At 39.6% G+C, this 22,558-nt stretch overlaps 4 protein-coding genes across 13 annotated transcripts; 3 read left to right on the top strand and 1 right to left on the bottom strand.

The window, feature by feature from the left end:
* Positions 1–388: 388 nt before the first annotated feature.
* On the top strand, positions 389–9,134 carry LOC148427580 (putative tubulin polyglutamylase TTLL9). 5 transcript variants are annotated; one of them, XM_088407723.1, is made up of 13 exons: positions 392–501; positions 1,134–1,226; positions 1,322–1,424; positions 1,498–1,683; positions 1,803–1,871; positions 1,949–2,039; positions 2,124–2,164; positions 5,422–5,509; positions 5,627–5,685; positions 5,782–5,978; positions 7,853–7,966; positions 8,527–8,651; positions 8,770–9,134. In XM_088407723.1, coding segments are annotated over exons 1-13 (1,239 nt in total). In that variant the 5' UTR covers positions 392–499; the 3' UTR covers positions 8,841–9,134. The 5 variants fall into 5 exon arrangements, with proteins under 5 accessions (XP_088263851.1, XP_088263849.1, XP_088263850.1 ...); XM_088407721.1 differs by having other exon boundaries at positions 396–501; positions 1,949–2,042; XM_088407722.1 differs by lacking the exon at positions 392–501 and adding an exon at positions 551–810 and having other exon boundaries at positions 1,949–2,042.
* A 1,428-nt stretch (positions 9,135–10,562) lies between these two features.
* On the top strand, positions 10,563–14,710 carry LOC148427579 (putative tubulin polyglutamylase TTLL9). Of its 4 annotated transcripts, none has more exons than XM_088440457.1 (14): positions 10,563–10,822; positions 11,323–11,366; positions 11,434–11,526; positions 11,595–11,706; positions 11,792–11,977; positions 12,067–12,141; positions 12,240–12,330; positions 12,408–12,448; positions 12,705–12,792; positions 13,082–13,140; positions 13,355–13,551; positions 13,781–13,894; positions 14,028–14,152; positions 14,227–14,705. In XM_088440457.1, exons 1-14 carry the CDS (start codon positions 10,802–10,804, stop codon positions 14,268–14,270), a joined length of 1,290 nt encoding a protein of 429 aa, XP_088296583.1. In that variant the 5' UTR covers positions 10,563–10,801; the 3' UTR covers positions 14,271–14,705. The 4 variants fall into 4 exon arrangements, with proteins under 4 accessions (XP_088296583.1, XP_088296575.1, XP_088296593.1 ...); XM_088440449.1 differs by having other exon boundaries at positions 12,240–12,333; XM_088440467.1 differs by lacking the exon at positions 14,028–14,152 and having other exon boundaries at positions 12,240–12,333; positions 14,227–14,710.
* A 705-nt stretch (positions 14,711–15,415) lies between these two features.
* Positions 15,416–18,740, bottom strand: fam217ba (family with sequence similarity 217 member Ba). Its single transcript, XM_088440435.1, has 4 exons — positions 18,232–18,740; positions 18,058–18,151; positions 17,803–17,867; positions 15,416–17,711 (listed from the first exon to the last, which is right to left on the bottom strand). Exons 1-4 carry the CDS (start codon positions 18,336–18,338, stop codon positions 16,325–16,327), a joined length of 1,653 nt encoding a protein of 550 aa, XP_088296561.1. The 5' UTR covers positions 18,339–18,740; the 3' UTR covers positions 15,416–16,324.
* On the top strand, positions 18,509–22,017 carry ppp1r3da (protein phosphatase 1, regulatory subunit 3Da). 3 transcript variants are annotated; one of them, XM_088440508.1, is made up of 2 exons: positions 18,509–18,672; positions 20,553–22,017. In XM_088440508.1, exon 2 carries the CDS (start codon positions 20,581–20,583, stop codon positions 21,490–21,492), a length of 912 nt encoding a protein of 303 aa, XP_088296634.1. In that variant the 5' UTR covers positions 18,509–18,672; positions 20,553–20,580; the 3' UTR covers positions 21,493–22,017. The 3 variants fall into 3 exon arrangements, with proteins under 3 accessions (XP_088296634.1, XP_088296625.1, XP_088296615.1); XM_088440499.1 differs by having other exon boundaries at positions 18,509–18,897; XM_088440489.1 differs by lacking the exon at positions 18,509–18,672 and adding an exon at positions 18,999–19,164.
* The last annotated feature ends 541 nt before the right edge of the window (positions 22,018–22,558 follow it).

Below are 22,558 nucleotides of genomic sequence, written 5' to 3'. Positions count from 1 at the left end.
GCCGTAATGAGTTACTAGCTAAAACAGCAATTTGTTTTTGAATCTTAAATATGAAAAATTCTCCGGTGGCAATATTTAACACTTAAATGAAGTCATTATTTTGTATAGAAAACCTTTCACTTCGAGCAGCTGTTTTCGATTGGGTAGGTACTGTAATGTGGGGACGGTTTAAGATTCATGTGCATGTCACGTCGGCTGCAACCAGACATTTTTAACGAAACAAAGCTAAACAACGAGGCTGAAACGTCGCTTGTCGTCCATGTCAACTTTCGTCTGGGTTTACTTGTCACGTGACGCTTTCAAGCGTTTGTCGCATTGACGTCTCGAGCGGTGACTTTCAAACGCGTTTCTCTTTTTATGTAGGTCGTAATAATTATAACATGATTATGCACCAAGGTCTTCTGCTGTAAGACAAGTTTCAGACGTATCCAGACGTATTTCTTCCTAGCACCATTTTAACAAGCATTGTAGAGTTGAGAACAGCGACACGCACTGAGTAATGTATGTTATTGTCACGTGATCTTTTTTCCACGCTTGCTTGTTCCTTGTCGCGGCCCATTTTCACGTGTATCTTATTTATGGCGTAAGACCCATACTTCTAAAGCTGCTTTTGCAAGGTTATCTTCTTGCGAGCATGGTGTTTAGTGCCTCTTCTGCAAAGTTCTATAGTTCGAGATTCGAGCCTGTGTGGGTTTCAAATTTCCCCCCATGCTAGCGCGTGTTTTTTCCGTGCACTGCGGCGTTTTCCTCACATCGTCAAAACATGCACGTTAGGTTCATTGAAGACTCTTAAATATGCTCTGTCAGAATGTAAGTGCGGTCGCTTGTTTTGTGTGCCCTGCTAATGTGTAAAGCGTAAACAATCCAGTGTCCAATAACTTGCTAATGAAATGAATGATTTGGGTTACCTAACTAGAGGTAAATAGGGGCCACATATTAAAGATAATAAAGTGCAGGAGTTTATGAATAGAATGCAATTTGTTTCTCTTATTAGTCTGATTTATTTATGTCGTCATTTGACCCGTCATTATGCCATGTTATCGTTATGACTAGCCAGTCAGTATCTTAAGTACCATTCACAGCTAATGCAGATTAGTCGCGCTACAGGTAAATGTCTGTAATTGTTATCTCAGGGAGGGAAGGTATGCTGTGCGCTACAAATGTAGTCAGCCAGGCCCCATACAAGATGTCTTGCGGCAAAGGCCCGGCTGGGTTGAAGTCAAAGAGTGAGTAGTTTACATGGTCATCATGACAGTCATCTTTTGTGCCATATTTGTCGTTTGTTATTGGAGCTATACTCGTTTGTTTTTTTCCCCTAAAGTGATTGTGAATGGGACTTCCACTGGTGTGGCGTGGGCTGGCTCAAGGAGAACTTGTACATGGAGGAACATGTAAGAGTCAACCATTTCCGCAACCATTACGAGGCAAGGGATCATGTTTGTAATTACTTTCATGGCCAAATATATCACTTTTAATAAGAGTTGTGTTCTTTTTCAGCTGACACGCAAAGATTTTATGCTGAAAAATCTGAAAAGGTTCAAAAAAAATCTTGAGAGGGAGTCCAGCTGTCTGGAGGCCTCAAAATGTGATTTCTTCCCCTGCACTTTTGCATTGCCTAATGAGTATCATCTCTTTGTGGAGGAGTTCAAAAGAAACCCTGGTAGCACCTGGATCATGAAGCCAGTAAGTTCAAAATCATCACAAATCCAATACAAACTAATATGGCTTTGGAAAAAACGTGTTCTATGCCGCATGATGTCAACGAGTATTACGATACTATATTTAGTGCACTATTTCTACAGGCGGCAAAATCGCAAGGGTCGGGCATCTTCCTTTTTAAAAAACTAAAAGACATCATCGAATGGAGGAAGGTAAGTGATATTGATTTTTACCAAATGGATGGATAAACAGAACAAAACAGAAATGTAATATGATGACTGTTTATTAGCATGATGGCACCCGCTCAGAGGACCAGAAAGATGCCACTCAAGTGGAAAGCTATGTGGCACAACGCTACATTGAAAACCCTTACCTGCTTGGTGGTAATTCACTGACTCAAAAATCTAATTTTACAAAGCAAAAGTAGTTCAATATATATTTACCGATTAAATACCTCTTCACAGGCAGGAAGTTTGATCTTCGAGTCTATGTGATGGTTACATCGGTATGTAAATATAGTACATTTATGAAGACATTTTTTATATATTTTAACTTAAAACGTAACACAGACCACATCAAAAATATCCATACACTGGAATCCAAATGTTGAGCCGGAGTGGGCATTTTCTGGTTGGAAATTGCACTGTAATGTAAGGATTCATTGAATGTTCTGAGCATCATTCAGATCCCTCACAATTTTGAGGAAATCTAAGAAGCAAGGGTGTCTAAAGTATCAAACTTGTTTTTGTTGATGACCCCATAGTTGATATGGTTGCTCTGAGGACATAACCCCTTTGGCAAATCATTCTAAACAGTGGTTTTGTCATGGTTGGGCATGGCGGCTTGAGGAGGTGCGGGACGTGGGAGAAAGATGGAACCAATAAAATGCAGGACCGATTGGGGTAAGGCTCAAATGAGGTCGATTTAATGGCAAACAAACGCAGGGTTGAAAGAACCAAAAAATACAAAGTACAAACAAAAACGCTAAACTCAAACTTACTGGGGCAACAAGGAACGGGAGGCAGCATGGGAAGGATGGGGTCAGGGCAGCGCGAGGCAAGACAGCAGGGGGAAGACGTACAAAACACTGGGGCTTAAATACTAACAGAAATAATTATGGTGAGGTGAGGCCAATTACAGTGACAGATGCAGGGGAAACACAGAGAACCTATAACTGAAACTACACAACCCTAAAACCTTCAACAAAAACTGATAGAACGTGACAGGTTTAGAAGGCTGTGGAGAGGGCAGTTGTTGCTTGAAAGAAAAAGGATTTGTAGGCACAGTGATAACCAGCTGAAGCGAGTTTAGGCTTCTTCCAGACAACCCAGGTCAGCTAAGCCCTGATGAAAGAGATTTCCAAGAAAGTTTGAGTTGGTGTGGAGCAAGAGCAGGGCAGAAGGGAGCGCGGACTATGGTGTGGATAGACTGTAGCGCAGGAGCACCGGTCTAACATCTTGCATGCTTATTTCTGTATTGTCTAGTTCCTAGTGCATGTAGTCTACAACACTTTACCTTGCAAACCACTATCTGGGGAGTAAACCTCTTTCCCGGGAAAGAATGCGACACCCTGAACATTAAGCTGTGGGTGCCAAATATCTTTTGCTGGTTGAATGCTTCTGCTGGCAACACCGAAAAAAATACCACCCATCAAAGAAAGCCATCACATTCATCAAGGCTGGAGAAAAAACACAAGCTAAGGCAAGCTATAGGCCTCCTCTACGCAGCCTCTGATTAGCAGTTGCTGCCTGATTTGGGAACGTAGCATAGATTACGAGAGCACATTGCGACAGCTTCACTCTGTCTAGACATGACCATCACCTCAGAGGCATCTAAACATTTCATCATTCTGGATCTAACAGCACTCTGAGAAGAGTGCATTGAAAAAGCCAAAGCTAGGGAACATGCCAAGTTCCAGAAACGTGTGGAGGGGTGCAGGGACAGAAGCTGGAAAATTGTACGAGTCAATAGAAGTTTGTTGCAAAGGATTTGTGGGGTGCTCATTTTAATAGGTCCTCACTCGACTGGGCACGAAACAGGACAGAAAAACTCTGATCCATTGGTAACTGTTGGGACAAATCGGGCCCTGATCATCCCCGGTTGGGTCGACTGGGCAGGATTGTAGATTGTGACCCAAACACCCGATCTGAGGTCACAACCCTGATAGTGAGTCCCAGTTTATCTTGGATATTTTTCTTAAAATGTAGGTTTGGAGCAGTCAGTAACTCGTAGACAGAATAGGTGAAAACCAATACTTGTTTGAAGACTACTGGTGAGATAGTCGACAAGAAAGATGGCATCCGGGACAGTATGGGTTAGCAACCAGTCCTGTGTCTTTTCTGAGGAACAACACAGCTACTGATCTAGAGCAACTTTTTTTCAATGATGTACCCCTTGATTTATTAAACTTTGGAATATTTGGAGTTGTGCCTATAGGTGTATTTTAATCAGAACGTCCAGAAGCTAGATCTGATTAATTTCTTTTAAACAACAAAATGAAGGCATATGAAGTTTTGTAAAGGAGTTACTATAACCCAATGAATTTGTTTTCCAGTGAATTTGCTCTTAATTTGAAAATAAAAATGTAATGTTCCTTTCACAGCAAAAGAAAGGATTAAATTACATTTGCCGATAACTTGATAACCCCTTTTAAAATTTCACTCACCCTTTAAAGTGCCTTCATGCACCCCCAGGGGCACTTGTATCCAGTGTTGGTATTAATGCATAACAAAGTAATGTGATTACCGTAATGCATTATTTTTGCTGTAACGTGGTACTGTCACTACACACAAAATCATAGTAATATTGTGTTCGTGGAGGTTGGGGTGGGGGGGTGTACTCTCTTGCTGAGGGATGGCACTTCCACCTCAAGAGGTTAGGAGATTCGTGACGGAATATGTCGTACGTAGAAGATATGCTGTCGCTTCCCACAGTAGATTCAACAGCATTTCAAAACCTTGTCAGCAAGATCCCTGTTGCAACCAGCAATAGTGTAAAGGTAGGCCAACGCTAATTTTCACTGTATAACTGCTATTAATAATAGTCTATAAATAGTTCTGGTCTAGCTACTTAACGTTACCCCACCGAAAACCGTCGGTATCTGAAACATCTGTCCCTAATCTAGCCGACCGAATTTGAAGACAGTATTTACACTGTAATTGTGAAATGCACTGATTTGCCTTCAGCATAAAAATTGCATCCCTTTGCTGTGAAACTAAGTAAGAAGGAGATTAAAATACAAAAAAAAAGATTGTGTGTCTTCTCTTTAAAGGTTTACAATACAGATTAAACATAGTTGTACTGGTTTTAGGCTTAAGGCAAACTTTCACTGGATGTGTAATGATCATAATGAGCTACATTTAGAATGGCAAATCCATATTTGCAGTTAAATTTGGTAAGAGTAATACTAAAGTCATGTAATAGTAGTGTAGTGCATTACATTTCAAATAAAGTAATGTCATGTAGCTAAATACTTTGAAATGACATTAATAAATAATAAATAATGCATTACAGTTTTGAAGTTCCATGCCCAACACTGCTCATATCCTGATTCGAGAACCAGTAAGAGCATTTTACAACACAGAACAGTGGATGTGGGAAGCATTGAAAATAGCAATGACTTTTTTAAACTATTGTGCCATTTCTAGCTAAAGGATGCCCAATCAACATGCATGCAAATGAACATCAGTATAACTGATTAATAATTTGGTTCCAACAATTCATATACTGTGTCTTTATACTGTATTTGATTTTGTTGCGCAGTATTTTCCCTTGAAGGCATGGCTTTATCGAGAGGGATTTGCTCGCCTCTCAAGCACACGTTTCTCCCTTAGTAGCATTGATGACAAGTGTATCCTGCGCATTTTGTCAGTGTATATACTGTACACAGTTTTAGTTTCAACGTACTACTTTCATTTACATGTTGAACATAAAATTTGCTACAATTTCCTTAATGCCTCTTAAACAGATGTGCATCTGACGAATGTGGCTGTTCAAAAAACAGCACCTGACTACGATCCAGAAAAAGTGAGTAGTTGTACTTTCACGTTACCGTTACCTGTGCCAGCCTCTGACTTCATACCAGCTTTGTTCTCCTAAAAGTGTGTACCCGCCTTTGCATAGGGATGTAAATGGAAGATACAGAAGCTCCGTAGGTACCTGACTGCAAAGCACGGAAGACAGGTGGTGGAAAACCTGTTCAAAGAAATGGATAACATCTTCATCAGCAGCCTCCAAAGTGTGCAGAAGATCATTATAAATGACAAACACTGCTTTGAGCTCTATGGCTATGACATTATGTTGGATGAGAACCTCAAACCGTGTGAGTTTAACTCCAGCCCTCGTCAATAGTTTGGAAACACTTTTAAATTCTCATGGTGGTTAATACAAAAAATGGTCAACAATGCAGCTGAATTTTAATGCACACAATTATACAGTCTGAATAAATATTTGGGAATTGACATTTTCAGCATTCTAGCTCTACATAGTCATAGTGGATTTTATTTGCAGACTGAGACTTGAACATAATATTTACAGCCGAATCAGGTTAATGGTGGATGAATTACAACACCATATATGTGAGTGTGTGTCTGTGTGTGATCTTATGGAGGGAGAATAGCAGTCATATGTTTGATATGGGGGAACTATCATGTGTAAAAGCACCTTCAGCTACAATTTTTGTTCTAAAAATGCTATGTAAATTTAAGTTATGATTGATTTGTTGTGTGAGATACACCCACCTGGAGAGTGTTTTTGAATTAGGTATTGAGTTTGGTGTTTTTTCTCAAAGTGGGAAAGAGTTCACCTGTCATCTGCCACAACAGCCTAATGATACCTTGGTTCACTGTGAGTGACAGCTCTTTGGGCTTTATACTGAGGGATGACCTCACCAGATTCTATATGAATACTGTATACCACACTATCTGCTCCTTGAGTTGAAATTTATAATGGTATGACACACCGGCCAATGGAAAAGCTAAGTCGCCAGTTGTCCAATTATTTTTGGATGATGAGCTGGTAGATGCTCTGCAGGGAGGGCAGTGGAGTTCCGGTGTTCCTGGACGCCATCTTGGACTGTCTGCAGGCGTTTGTGGTCCAGAGCAGTGGAGTTGCCGCACCGCACAGTGATGCAGCTGGTTAGGATGGACTCAACACTGCAGCTGTAGAAGCCGCTGAGGACCCTTGGTGACATACCAAACCACCTCAGCCTCCACAGAACTGGCACTGCTGAGCCTTCCTCTCTAGCTGTGTGGTGTTTAGTGTCCAGGTGAGGTCCTACCTAATGTGGACGCCCAGGTATTTATAGCTGCTTAACCTCTCCACTTCCCAATCTTGGATGAGCAGTGGCTTATGAGTCCTCCTGCTCCTCCTTCCTCTTGTCCACTAGCCTCTCTGGTCTTTTCTGTGTTTCGGGTGAGGTTGTCCTTCCACCATGCTACCAGTCCGACCATCTCCATCCTGTTGGCTGCTTCATCACCGGCGGTGACGCTTCTATCACGGTGGTGTCGTCCGCTAACTTCAGGATGATGTCCTCATGGGAAGCCACACAATCGTGGGAGAGGAGGGTGTGGAGCACAGATAATGAACTCCAGTCCTGGAGGGCGGGTACTCTGCATGTTTTCAAATATTCTCTCTCAAAAATACCTGATTCAAATGATCAGGATCATTTTCAAGCTCCTGCAGAGCTTTCTTATAAGCTTACCATTTGTATTAGGTGTGTTGGGGGGAGAAAACTGGAAAACTTGTAGGATACCAGCCCTCGAGTCATGGAGTTCAACACATATGGTGTGAGGATGGGACTGGGGACGAGACCCTGTAGTGTTCTGTGGTTGGTGACGATTTCACATCCATTGAGGTGTTGTACTGAGCTGGAATGCTGAAAATGGTTTCAATGTCCAAATATTTGTGGACCTGCCTATACATGCACAAACATGGAGATAAGCACATAAAAAACATCGTCTGTCATTGAGCATCGGCTATTAAAACGCAGTAGTAAAACTTTTGTTCAAAGCAAAGTATGACTAATACATGTCTATACAGTGTTCTCGGAAAGACAGGTATGGGCAATGTTGCAGCTGTACCAATGAAAATGCTGCTTCAAGTCTTAGAACATACTTGACATTTCTACCTCTGAGGGCCATCATTGAAAAGATCACCTAATGTCCAGTGATGCCACACCATATCTTATTTGCAGGTGGTTGATTGAAGTTAATGCGTCTCCATCACTTGCACCTAGTAGCCAGGAGGATTATAACATGAAGTACAGCCTTCTGGAAGACACTGTAAATATTGTTGATATGGAGGGAAGGTAAGTGACTATCCTGACAGCTTATAATATATATTGCAATTTCATCTGAAAAAACGATATGGACAAAAGTCTGCATTCGCCTGTTAATGACTATCGAGGGGTTGGCTAAACTCGAGATTCTCGTCTCTTACCAAAACATTTTACCTAATACTCTGTTGACTGTGAGAACTTTTGGTAACTCTCCTGTCATTTTCCAGTGACCAAAGCTAAGGTCCAAACCCAAGGTTCATTCTGATATTGGTGAAAAACACCTCTAGAGCCCTGACATCAACCCCATCAAACACTTTTGGATGAAACAAAACACATTGTTAGTGTGGCTGTAACATAAAAAAATAGATATATCCCACTTCTGCAAAATCCTGTACACACCAGTCAAAAGAGTAGAAATATTTTCAGCTGTGTAAAAACCACAAATAAAACTGTACAGTTCCAGTATAGCTATAAATCAATGTCCTAAGTTTCATTACTTTGGTCCATATGGTGAATTTTTTAAGCTATTATGTGTGAAGGTCATGTATTATGAACATGAGGCAGACCCTAACAGTGCTGTTCCTTCTTAGATTGACAGGGAAAGAGAAAAGGGTGGGTGGCTTTGATCTCGTGTGGAATGATGGGCCTGTCTATAGTGAGGATGTCGACCCAGAAATGTTGGGCTGTCCATGTTTGAAAGCCAACACATACTTGGGTAAGGTGTTACCTTGTTCATAATCAACAAGGTTTTGTTTGAAATGACCAATGTTCAGTATATAAAGGAAGTTCGAGTGGAATTGGAAGATATTTTTTCCCTAAACTTTTTTTTCCAGGGTGTGCAAATGACAGGGAACATCAGCTCACTTCTCTTCTGAAAACATTTCCTGTCCAGAAGAAGATCTAAACCTGTCGATTTGATTTTATGCCACCAACCTTTTTTCTTGACCTCGGTTGTAACATCCCTCTAAGAGTTGGATTTGGCTTTTTCGAACTCAGCATCTATTACATCTGTATGTTATCAGTATTTATTAGGATGGTATTCAAGAACTCTTTTATGTCTTCTTTTGATTTCTCACTTGGACCATTTTTTTTCAGATATTTGGGAAATATTCATTCATATTGGCAATGGGCTGTTTCTGTTTAAAGTAAAGAACAATTTTCGTATTGGGCTTGGAATACAATCTCTTGCTGCTTCTTTTGCTGGATGTCGTGAGTGGCGCTGCGTCGACAGAGCTGCACCCACTGCACAAGAAAGTGAAAGTGACAGTGTTAGCACGATATGAGCAGGAAGCGCTAGTGATGATGCATGCAATGGAGGATATATCGAGGGTGTACTGATAAGGCTCAAGGGCCCTTTTCTGGGTCTGTTGAGCTTGAGTAATAAAATGATTCAAAATTCAAAGTGTTTGTCATGTGCACAGTGTAGACACAAGTTTCTGCTTATGATGAAATTCCTTATTTGCTGTCCACACAAATGTAAAAAAAATAAGTGCCAAGTTAAGTCAAAAACAAGGTCTAAACAACACAAGTAACAACACAAGTATGAAGAGTATGTGGGTAGGTTATGTACAAATAACTACATTTAAGATCTAAATAGTAGTGTCCATTAGAGTCACCATTGAAGAAATTCAATACTTTGGTTATTGGTACGCAGAATTAGCCATTCATTTCTTTCCAGTTAAGCCTCTTAAGGATCATTGTATAGCAACGAGAGAAAGATAATGGATTTTTTTTGGTAGATTTCCCACTTTAATGAGTACGATGAAATTATCTCAGACCAAAATACCAAACAAATATTTTAAATGCTAATAAGGGAGTCGAACAATCCTTAAGATGAGCTCATCTTCACTGACCACACCCAGGCCTGAACCTCCAGACCTGTTCAAACATCTGAACCTGCCTAACAGAAGTTGGTCTAGACATTCAAAAATGTTTGCTTACTTAGCCTATGTTTGGTGTTTACATTTGTTTCATTGTCTTAAGCATTAAATGTGAAGAAATTCTCATGGTATCTCAGGGAATTACTACAAGTGTCTGGGAGAATTCATTGAATTGTACTGTGAATATTGCTTTTGTGTCCAGATATTCCTTTACCTTTGTAGTACTCCAAACAAAATAGCAGTGTATCATCGAATACAGCAATATGTTAGCCTGACATTGTAGTACTTTAAAAAAAAACAACATTTCCTTCATGAACATTTCCTTAATTCAGTCCTTCTCAAATAATGGGGAGGGCCATGTGAAGTGTAATTGTGATAAAATAAGGACTTTGATGAACTTGGGTTTTTCTGTTTAGACAAACCTTTAACTCGTATAAATGCTGTTGAAAGATAATCATTGATTTTTCCTTGTTTTCAATGTTAAAAAGGATACAGTATTAAGTATATACATTTTTTTTTTTAACGATAATTACCTTTTGGTCAGCGTGGGATGTGGAGGGGGCACGAAAAAGATTGTCTCTTTCCTAGGGGGCTTTGCAAAACAATTGAGAAGCACTGCCTTAACGGAACTAGGAATTGAGATTTTATTTTTCCTTCAGATGTTGTTTGGTAGAACTTGTGTTCTAATTCCGCTAAAACGACGTTCAGTAAAGTCACGTGTTGTGTGACGCCAGCTGCATTTCGTTTTCATCACGGCAAATTTAATAAATGTTCGACATCACCCAATTCGATCTTTTGGGTGTAATGTGGTGTTTTGAATGTGTCGCACAACGGCGGTTTGTAGTTGGAACGACAGTAAAATCCCGAACGTGGAATAAACAACCGTCACAATTCCGCTTTACGAGTTTGTGTATAGTTTCGTTACCATGACAACAGCTGCCACAGGCGGAATCGTCCCTTTTGCCTACCGTCGTGGAAGGCATTCATGCTGGTGTCAAAGAATAAGGTAAGCGCCGTTAATGTGGAGGTTAGTGCCGTTAATGTGATGTCATGTGTAGTAAACTATACGCACAATTCGTAAAGCCGCGTTGGCAAAGCCCTTCATTGAGTAGGTAGAAAATTGACGCTTGTATTTTTTCGTATTTCGCTTGTTCTTATGTTCTGTGATTTTCAATATTTCTGCTGTTGCCCACTGGAGTAACTTTTTCCAAGTACGTCTTTAACGATTTCCCCATTAAAGCTTTTGCCAATATTTCCAAATATTCCAAAAAGGCTTTATCTGATTCATCTATTCATTGCCCAAATTATTTAGATTAATTGGTTATTTAGCAGTACAAAAATAATAATGCAGATGTTGCTGAGCAGCTTTTTTAGCCATTGTAATCTTCAATTAAAAATACATAGAAGTTGTTGCCCTAAACTATTATGAAATGTTTATAATTCTTCCCAAATTAAGTTGATTTTTTTTCTTTCGTAAATCAGAACATTTTCATTTCTCACCTGCAGGCGGCTGGATGCAAAGCAAAGGACTCTAGCAAGCCCAATGAAAAGTGAGGGTTTTTTTTTTTTTTTTGGATGGACATTGCTCATCTCAACATGGTGAAAATGTCTCCTCAGGGATGCGAGATGTGCTGTGCGTTACAAATGCGGCCCACTTGGCACCATACAGGATGTCTTGAGACAAAGGCCAGGCTGGATTGAAGTCAAAGAGTTAGTAGTTCTGTGAAAATATAACATGTTGATCATGTTTTTTTATGATTGCGTTCTTTTCATGACAGTGGTGGTGAATGGGACTTTCAGTGGTGTGATGTGGGCTGGCTGAGGGAGAATTTTGATCATTTATACATGGAAGACCACGTAAGAATAAACCACTTTCGCAACAATTATGAGGTGAGAGTGCATATGTCAACTTCTTGTATCACTTAAATCCACAGCTTTCAGTAACTCCCTACCCCCACTTTACTGTATATCGTAGTTGACTCGTAAAGACTGCATGCTGAAAAATTTGAAAAGATTCAAGAAGCTGCTCAAAAAGGAGGCTAACTACACGGACGGTTCCAAATGTGATTTCTTTCCCTGTACCTTTGTGCTGCCTCCTGAGTATCATCTCTTTGTGGAAGAGTTCAAAAGAAATATCGGCAGCACCTGGATCATGAAACCAGTAAGGTCAACTTCATGACTGATACAATGGACGACTGTTTTGATTTGTATAGAATGTGAATGACTTCAGAACAATGTGTACCTTTATAGGCAGCAAAATCTCAAGGTGCAGGCATTTTCCTTTTTAAAAAACTGAGAGACATCATGGATTGGAAGAAGGTACAGGTATGTGATTATGGATAAAAACAAAATGATTTATAACATCACAGTTGAACAAATAAATAGAAAATACAGTTTATCTGATTGATGACATTGCATTCCAGCATGATGGCACACGCTTGGAGGAGCAAAAAGATGGAACCCAAGTGGAAAGCTATGTGGCACAACGCTACATTGAGAACCCCTACCTCCTTGGTGGTAATCAATCTAAAAATACATTTCGTCTCAGAAGTAAAGCAACATGCATTTACTCATTTAATCCTTTTCCACAGGCAGGAAGTTTGATCTGCGGGTGTATGTGATGGTCACATCGGTATATAAAATACATTCACAAAATCCGTATTTCTCTTTGAATTCTACATTTTACAGTTAATACAGTTAAGATCAACATGATTTATATTAATGTTGAGTTCATATTTGACCACATCTTTCTACTGGAAATTGTCTACATTTACAACCTATCGTCGAACTTCTGACACCCTCTTGTGTCATTTCCAGCAAAAGTATTTGTATGCCCATACGAATCATTTTGCTTAATTATGAAGCTATTATGTGATATCGTTTCTCAGTATTTTCCCTTGAAGGCTTGGCTGTATCGAGAAGGCTTTGTTCGTCTCTCAAGCACACGTTTTTCACTTAATAGTATTGATGACAAGTGTATCCTTTTTTTGCAGCAATTTATGGGTATATCTATTAATTCATTGATGAATTGAAACGTGTTGAATGTACTGATTTCAAACAAAAAAAAATATTCCATATAACTGTGTAATATATTGTAAACATTCTGTACTGACATGTTTCCTGCTGTTATTGCACTGGTCCAAAAAAAGAAAAGAAATGTGATGAGTTTATGCAAGCTTAGGTTTTGCTTTCGATGTTCTTGTCATTCCTTTGCATGTTTAGTTTTCATTAATTCCTTTATTTCCCTTAATATTTCCGATAACAGATGTTCACCTCACTAATGTGTCTGTTCAAAAAACAGCTCCTGACTATGATCCTGAGAAGGTAAGTCACATTTAATCAGTACCATCCATTTCAGACCCTCTTACTCAGATGCTTAAATTAATCTATATAACCAAGTACCGGTACCTGGGAATTAATATCTGGGTTGTGAAAAGACAGACAAACACGTCTTTGGGATGTTACCAGTTTTGATAGAATGCTAAATCAAACGCAATCTCAGTATAAAAACGCCAGACGCGCATCTGGTTGTACACAGGGCTGCAAATGGAAGATAGAAAAGCTTCGGCGGTACCTGACTGCAAAGCATGGAAGACAGGCGGTGGAAACCCTTTTCAAGGAGATGGATAACATCTTCATCAGCAGCCTCCAGAGTGTACAGAAGATCATTATTAATGACAAACACTGCTTTGAGCTCTATGGCTATGACATCATGTTGGACGAGAACCTCAAACCGTAAGGAGTTCAAATATAAAACATATGTCTTACAAATGCTTTCGGTAAAAAATAACAAAAGAGCTACCTAATTTCATGTAGACCTAAATCAAATGTGCTTGCCTTGATCCAGCTGTCTCGCCTTTCTGTAAATCTTTATCTCACAGCTAAGATCTCACTGACATGTTTGTTGTTCACAAATGGTTTAATGCAGCTCTCAATTGCTTAGTAATGATTTGACCATGTGCAGGTGGTTAATTGAAGTAAATGCCTCACCATCACTTACACCCAGTAGTCAAGAGGATTACGAGTTGAAGTACAGATTGCTGGATGACACCGTGAATGTTGTTGACATGGAGGGAAGGTAAATTTCTATGACATCAGTGGCTACAGTTTGTATGATATTTTCTGCTACGCTATTACAACGTCTTGAAAAGTGATGAGTGGGAGGAGTGACAATGGTCACACTACAGATATTATTTGTGCCGTGTCTCCAGGTTGACTGGGAAAGAGACAAGGGTGGGTGGATATGAACTCATGTGGAATGATGGGCCTGTCTTTAGAGAGGAAGTCGACCCAGAAATGTTTGAGTGTTCATCTTTAAAGGCCAACACATACTTGGGTATTCATAAAATTGACCATATTCAATGTGACATTTTCCAGTTTTTCAAATCATAATTCATGTTCGTTTTGCAGGATGTGGAAATGACTGGAAATACCGGATGAAGAAAAAAAAATGATGTCCTTTCATTACAGAACTTGATATGACAGAATGGGCCCTCATGGTTGTCAAACCATATTTGCACGTAGGTTTACATGTGGAGCATTTATGTTTGCGCACTGCACTGTTATTGTAGTTGCTCGATATAAGTGACTGTTAGACACTTGGGCTGTGGCAGAAATCATCGTCGTGCCACAGGAAATGATCAAATTTCACCTAAGTGGTCCAAAATTGATTTATGATCCTTGAATCTCTTTCTTCAACACCTGGAAGTCTTGACAGCTATGTGTTTAACTAAAGAGGCCCACATTTCCTTCCAAGTTAAACATGTGAATAAATTGAGATGAGTCCCTAATTATAATTTGATGGTATGCCGTGAAGAATTTGCATGTAAAAAGTATGCCTTGGTTCAATAAAGTTTGGGAAGCACTGTTTCATTTTCACTCAACTATTCTGATACAACTTTTTTAAGCCTATATACAGAGACCAAAATCTGGTGACAAAATTGCAGTCTGTAAGGATGAAGAAAGTAATGTAAAAATTCACAATGACTGAACACATTTGTATTTATGAAAAAAAAAAAAGCACTGAGCACTGCGGTTTGCTCTTTGTGAGCAAAATGTTTACTTTTATGCTGAACACATTTTCATTTCAGCATGCTAAACACATTTCAATCCAAAACTATGTTAAACTTCACATACATTTTAACAAGCGAGGAACATTCTGACTATAGATACCATTATGTACTGTAAAAAGTATAACCTGACTTGCCCGATAACCTGTGTATGTGATGAGTCGAATCGCAAAATGAAGACACAATTATGTAACATTTTCTAAATAGAGGATGATGCAACGTGTAGTGAACTGATATCCATGTTTCAGCCTCGCATCTGCGTGTATGTGATAATTCAAAGTGCATGATTACATGATATCATACATACGTGATTAACAAACAAGGAACAATCTGCAGATACCATTATGTAAAACAGTATAACCTGACATCTCTGTCTGCTAACCTATGTATGTATGTGATGTTTCAAAATACATGATATTTTCTAAATAAAGGATAGTTCAATGTATAGTCAGCTAATATCCATGTTTCAGCCTAACATCTGTGTTGTGCTCTAGCATGCTATTGAATCACATGATTTGATAGCGGGACAGCACAGTTGACATTTTTTAATAAATATTTTTCCTGATGTGTATGACACATACGTAAACATAATAATGACAATGATGAATACAATTCCAACACAAGGTTACATAAATATAACCGGTGTATAAAATTTGGAAAAATAAGCATTTACATTCATAGCAAACATTACTGTCATTAATTTCGTAAGAGCTCAGCTCTATGCAAAATACAGTTCATTTTCAAAGACAACCATCAACGCTTTAATACACAAGAAGCCCTTTTGAACAAAAAATGTGATAGTATTTGCACATGAGAAAACAGCAAACTTTCCTGCAAACTCATTGCAATTTATTCATAAGCTTTTTTTTCAGACCAGGATGCAATTAAAAACACATAACACGTCCTAAAAATGAGGCACCCAGCAAAGTGAATAATAAATAAACAAATAAATAAAAGTACTGAAAAAAATGTCTACATTAACATTGGCATCACCAATAATTATTTATGAACATTATTCAGTGGCAGAAATGACGTACGTACATCAATAGCTGGTAAGCATTACTATTACTTACATTGAAAGCTGGTAACTGGTTGCAATTGTCATGCCTTTTTAATAGCATGACAAGAAATGACTGCAGTGTTATTTTAGACATTAGTAACATGACAAGAAACAGCTATTCAGTTAGTTTGGTTTAAATTGCACGGGTTTTTCTAAGGTTCAGACATAATAACCCTATTGCAGAAAGTGCAACATTATAATCATTATTTAATGTTTCATACGATGTGCTTTGATATTTTTATATCGTTATACGGTACCTCCGATTTGGACTGTGTCGTAACATTATAATGCATTAGTATTACACGGAAATCAAGCATAGGTTCAAGCGCCAGTGCCAAGTGAAGACTGGAAAAAGCATTACAGGCCTACTGTTTGAGATTTATTTTGTAGAATACTGGACATTTTTTGTTTTTCCGCCACTAGAATGTGTTTTAGAAAGAGACTGCGGCTCTCTAGTTACTCTTTTCATGACGGTCTTAGATGCCTGACCTCCTGCCACTGTCTTGTGCAAGTCTTCTAATTTCTTTGAGGTAATGGCCCCTTTCTTACTTGTTCCAACAGCAGGTTTCTCAGTACCTGCTGCTTTAACTCCACCGGGTTCCTTCTTAACATCGGTCTCAGACTGGGTTCTAACTCGACTTTTCCTCACCTGACCTCTACCATTTGGGTTTGTTCCCAATTCCAGGGGTTGCTTTCGAGCATTGCCTGCTGCATGCATGTGCCTGAGATGGCTCCTTCCTGCTGAGGGGCTCACTGGGATCGGCGCTCCGCCTCCAGCTTGTGCTCCTTGGCTCCTACTTTCTTTGGGAGTGTCTTGTGTTTCGCTGCAGCTCCTCTTCACAAGCGCCCCAGGTCGGGTTTTGCGCTCTAGAAGCGGGCTAAGACGTGAGTGGCGCTGGTAGGCGTAGGCCGAACAACTCCCATTGCACAAAGGGTAGCGAATGTGACAATGTGGGCAAGCTGTCAGACGTGACTGTGTGGCAGAGGATGCTGGTGACAGGGGATTGGTGACATACGGGAAGGCTCGCTGGCTATGCCGTGGCCCTTTGGGGGAGTTAAGTCTGGATGATGGAGCTGTATGAGGTCTAGGTGAGTGACTGGATGCGGCTGGCTTTGGGTGTCTCCCAGGCGGGCGGCTGCTCTCTGATTGAACGGTTTGAATTTGGAGCCACTCTAACTGCAGTAATCTCTCCAGGAATCTCTCCAAAGGCCCCACTGGTTTAGGCCTGGGAGCACCACGACCCTCTGTGTGAAGAAACACCGCAAGTTGTCTCAGGCTCCAGGTGTTGAACGGTGGAGGAAGAAAGTCTGGATAACAATGGGCAGGTGTATCACTGTCATCTTCATCATCTTCATTCCCATGTGGTCCTGGTATGTCCAGTGGGAAGTCATTAGAGTTAATGACCTCAGCTCGCAGATTTAGATGAGGAGGTGTACAAGGAGTACAAGGCGATGGCAGCACAGGGAGCCTCTCTGAGTCAGATAGGTCACTGGCACTGTCACTATCGTCAACCTTGAATGGGTCCTGAAGGCCCTCTGGTATAGGGGCTGGGGAACGCATCAGTGGGTGCCCCGGCAGGTGTCGTAGTCCTGATATAGGGGAGAGTGGGAGAGAAAGTGCTCGACGATTCTTGCCCATCACCCCGTGATTCTGTTGTAGCTCGGTGCTGCATTGTGACACCCGTTGATGGTTTTTTCTGTCATCATTTTTGTGCTCACTCGAATGATGGACAAGTTGAGGTCTTGCATCTCGCGTGTCTGCAGGGCTGTGAGACAGATGTGCAAAAAAGAATTCAGTGATTGACTTTACCCAAAACTGAGCCTTTGGTATGAATGCAAAGTTCTCTCAAAACATACCTGGGGAGTTTGCTTGTGTTCCGAGAGGTGCCAGATTTAGACTTGGAACTCCTCGGCTGTGAACCCTATAAAACAAACCTTTTTAAAGTACAATTTCAAATACTGTAAAAACAAATTTCAGATCTCCTGAATCCCATCCATTATGTGAAACTAAAACACTTTCAGTTAAGTTGTATATTGGCATAGACCTTAATGACAAAAAAGCTCACTGTTTCCTAAAATCTAGTGTCTCTTTAATATTAAACATAATATCACCCGTTGCACTTTTCCCCCGATGCTCTGGTCCTGACCTGGTCCTGGCAGGCCACCTTTTGCCACTGATTTCTTCATTTTCTTTCCTGTTTTCAAACTGTGTAAACAAAGATGCTCACGTGGTCACCTCGCGCCCGATAAAAAGTGTTTTTTTTCGCGGTGGATTGAATATCCTACCTTGTGTTTAGTCCGCTATTTTCAGTGTTTTTGACGCGGATCTTTTCTTTGGAAACGACGCGCTTCAGTGTCGCGGATGCTGCGTTCTCTTGTATGATGGGCCCCATGTTGCAGGTTTTCAGCGGCGATTGTCATTTGAGTATGCCAACTGAATTAACACTGTAGCAAAAAAACAAACAAAAACAAAACAAAAAAAAAACGTTGCATCAGATCAAACGTTGAGCTGTCGGACTAAGGACGTTAACACCCATTTCTGGAAAAGTACTGCAGTGCATCATGCACCAGTGAGGAAGGCTGCCTCCGCCGAGCGCATTGCTACCGTCTTGCAATTAAAGTCCCTTCTCTTCGGCAACGCATCAACTTCAATTCCATTGAGGCGGTGGTACAAAAGAGGTGCATCTCCGCTGTAGCCATTATAAAATAGATAACACGGCCGTACAGGTAATTTGCTTTGTTTGGCTCGCCTTCCCTGTCAGTGACAGGTTTGTTTACCTGCCTTGTGACTGGCTCGCTGCTAGGACTGACGTAAACCGCATAAGTGCATTATGGGACTTGAAGTTTAAGCGTTCAGATGAAGCTTTTAAATCAAACGATACATCCATGCTTGTTAGTGGATTTCATCGTTGATGAACACCGATACAGCCTATCTGCAGCGGGAGAAGGCAGGTACGAGAAAACATGATGTATTTAAATGGTTAAACTTAGGTCACGTAATTTAAGATCACTCAATCTCCCATAAAACGCAACTTCGAGTGCAGCCTCCCGAAATGCTACACGCATGATAAATTGGTCGTCATCGAAAGAAACTCAGCTGCCTTTTGTGGTCTTTGAGGTTTATGGGGCGAAAGTTACCAAGTGGTGTCATTGTTACCGAGACAATCACGCGGAAATGGAGGATCAAGTCGAGACTGCAGTTTGAAATTTTGAGCCATGGTAAGATAAAGTTTTAACGTCGCTAATTTATTGAGGAATAATTTACATGCAACCTCGCACGTACTCGTCGAGTACACGCCCACCAATAATTATCCTGGTTTTATTGGTAACGTTTTCTCGTAAAAGTACTGCTCACCATGCCCAATTTCCACCAACCTTGTTCCATCACTCTGCTTTCCATTTCGGGGGGTCTGTCAGAGACATTTTTAAAAGACGACTAAGACAAGCCCAGCTGCTAAGCAGCAAAATAGTAACTCAGACCAACCAAGATTGACTTTTCTTTGCCGGCAAAGTAAAGGCTTGGCTTTCACGCTCATGCTCGCCAAAAGCGTTCGAAGCCCAACCGTCCCTACCTGCTTTTTCATTCAGCAAGGAATTGCACATAACAAGACATAACAAAAAGAGCCAGCCGGGCGCCACCAACAGCTGAGCCAAGGTCCCAGTTCACACTTTCTTGCGTCAATAGCTTTATCGAAGGACTGGGGCGAGATGAACTAGGCCTGCATAGATTGATAGCAATGCACATTATTCTAGACAAGAAACAAACACATAATGATAACAACCTAATCTATGATTCCTTTCACAGGGTCTCATGAAAAATAATTGTTGTTGAGATACAAGAATTCCGCCGAACACCAGTAAATATATTTAGTGATGGGAACATAAAGCTTCATGAACAACTTGTGATTTATATATATATATTTTTATATATAAAATACATTTTATGTTCAGTAGGTTATTCAATTTCATAATTTTAAAAACTCTGATTCTCTTCCATACTAGAATGGTTCGATCCAACTTGTCAGGTGCCGCATCTCGTTCCCTATTTATGTATTTTTGTGAACACATCTCTACTGTAATCCCAGAATGGGACCTTTTTGTGAACAGATCTCTACTGTAACCCCAAAACAGGATGCTTTATGTTTTATGTTTTTCTGTGGACAAATATATATATATATATATATATATATATATATATATATATATATATATATATATATATATATATATATATATATATATATATATATTTTTTTTAGTAAAGATCTTTATATTGATTGTTGTTTTTTTGGGGGGGTATGTATTAATTACCTTAATTTATTTTTTTTTGGGGGGGGCAATACAATGGAAGTTTGAGTCTCAGGTTTAATAAATTGGTATATATATATATATATATATATATATATATATATATATATATATATATATATAGGAGGTGGTCTTAGTTTTAAAGATAAAGGTTGGCACAATGGAAATTCATTTATTAATTTAATTGGACAATCAACTTCATAACCCATTCACCCTATTCCTCTGTTAAATCAAAGCTCTCATGTATACTATGTTCATATCGTAGAATAGAGCTGAATGATTCCCAACATTTTCTGCAGGTGAGCAGGGCACCAGTTTTGTGACGTCATGGAAAGAGGGTGGTTTATTGGACAAGAGAAGATTCTTCCCACAGCATCTGTACAGGCGACGCCCACTAGTAAAATATTTTCAAAGCCATGTATGGCCATCAATCTAAATGACATGCTACAGAAAGTCAAAATTAATGTGGAGAGAAGGCCCATTCCCATCCGCCCACCAGCTCTCAGAGTGTCAAAACCAAGCATTCAGGACATCCACACTCCCTTCTGTGAACCCATACCAAAATCAATCATGCGACAACGCTCACAGTCTCTTCCGCCTACTTCAGAAAAGAATAGGAAATGTAGACATGTGGGTGTACGCTTCATTGACTCCCTGGGCCTTGACCTCGAGGACATCAAGTTTTTCAAATCCGGAGATGAACCATCCGTACCACATCACGTCAGCTTTAGATTGCTAATGGCTGCGGAGTTGGCCGATGGAAACCATTTGGAAATATCCTTGCCTTACCTAAAACCACTTTTTGACCAACAGTCAAGCGATCACCCAGAATTTTTACATCGCCTCTACAAGCACAAAGTTTGTCTTGAGAGAGTCCTGTGTTTTGAATTTGGTGTCATCGGAATTGCCCAGGTGCTCAATCTAGATTTTAAGAAAGATGTAACAGCTCGATATTCATTTACAGAGTGGAAGAACTGTGCAGAAACTAAGGCTTCGTGGGTTTCGACTAGCTCCAAGATCTGCAAAGAAGGTCACCTCACTTGTGATATGTTCCGTTTCCACCTGCCTGTTCCCCCATTTTTGCAGCCTGGGGCAGTGTTAGAATTTGCCATCAGGTACAACGTTTGTAGTGCAGAGTACTGGGACAATAATTGTGGAAAAAATTACAAGTTAGTTTGCCATAACTACAAGCATGCTGTTCCCAAAGAATGTGAGGATAGCATGGTTCACTTTTTTTAGGATGGTCACTTCAGGCAAGCAAGTACTATAAAAGCACATTTAGTGAAAAATAATGACCTTGTGAAATTTGAATGCTTAAAAACATGAATACAACAGCAATAAGATTTTGCTTTTACACCTCGACTCAGAATAAACTAAACCTTTTGACTGGAGAAAAAAAATAGTACTTGTACATCTGCTGGCAGATTCCAGTTACTTAATCTAACTTTTGTGTTATGTATGTATGTTTGTGTGTGTGTGTGTGTGTGTATGTATATATATATATATATATATATATATATATATATATATATATATATATATAATACACCCATATTATACACTATATTTGTAAAGCACATTTCCCCTGCTGTTTATTTCAGTCACTCATTTTAAACATTTCATAAAAAGCATATGTTGGACAAATCTTCACAAAGCCAAAACTGTTTTTAGGGGAGCTGTTAAGAAAATGTATATCTTTTGTCATGTGATATTGTAAAACAGAAATCATTTCTATTTTGTCTAATAAAGATTAAATCAAATCTCTGTTCCTATTTTTCAGCAATGGAAGTACATCGTTCAAGAAGTATGAGTAACACATTTTTCTGTACACAGAATTACCAAAAAACCATGAACATGATCACAGAACTGTATGACAAGCAAAACATGCAGTAAACAAGGCTTCGAGGCTAGATATGTACAAATAATAACGAACGAAAATAAGTAAATATTTAACTTACTTGGTGAGTGTAAACCAATGAAAAAATGAAACCGACATAGAACCAAGCACATTGTTTACTTTAAAGCAAATTTGAATCAATTCGCAGTGAAAATGTCATTTTCTGTCATTTCAAACCGAATTTGTTCCAATATTTTATTTATTTTTTTTTTTGGCCAGTTTTTCAAAATGGGTACTCAAAAGCTAGCACTGTATATATTAGGACTCAGGTGAGAAACTCATCACCATTCCACACTGGTAAATAATATATTAGGATAAGAAAAGCAGAAGCTTTTCTCGTGGAAACGTGTGGGAAACATTGTCCCCTGGTGGTAGGATGACATGTAAGGTACAGTAGTCGGATTTTTA

Source organism: Hippichthys cyanospilos, chromosome 2 (genome assembly GCF_059441005.1).
Source record: "Hippichthys cyanospilos isolate Australia breed blue-spotted pipefish chromosome 2, RoL_Hcya_1.0, whole genome shotgun sequence".
Classification (NCBI taxonomy): domain Eukaryota; kingdom Metazoa; phylum Chordata; class Actinopteri; order Syngnathiformes; family Syngnathidae; genus Hippichthys; species Hippichthys cyanospilos.
Note: the sequence above shows the minus strand (reverse complement) of the source record. Positions and strands in the feature narration are given on the sequence as shown.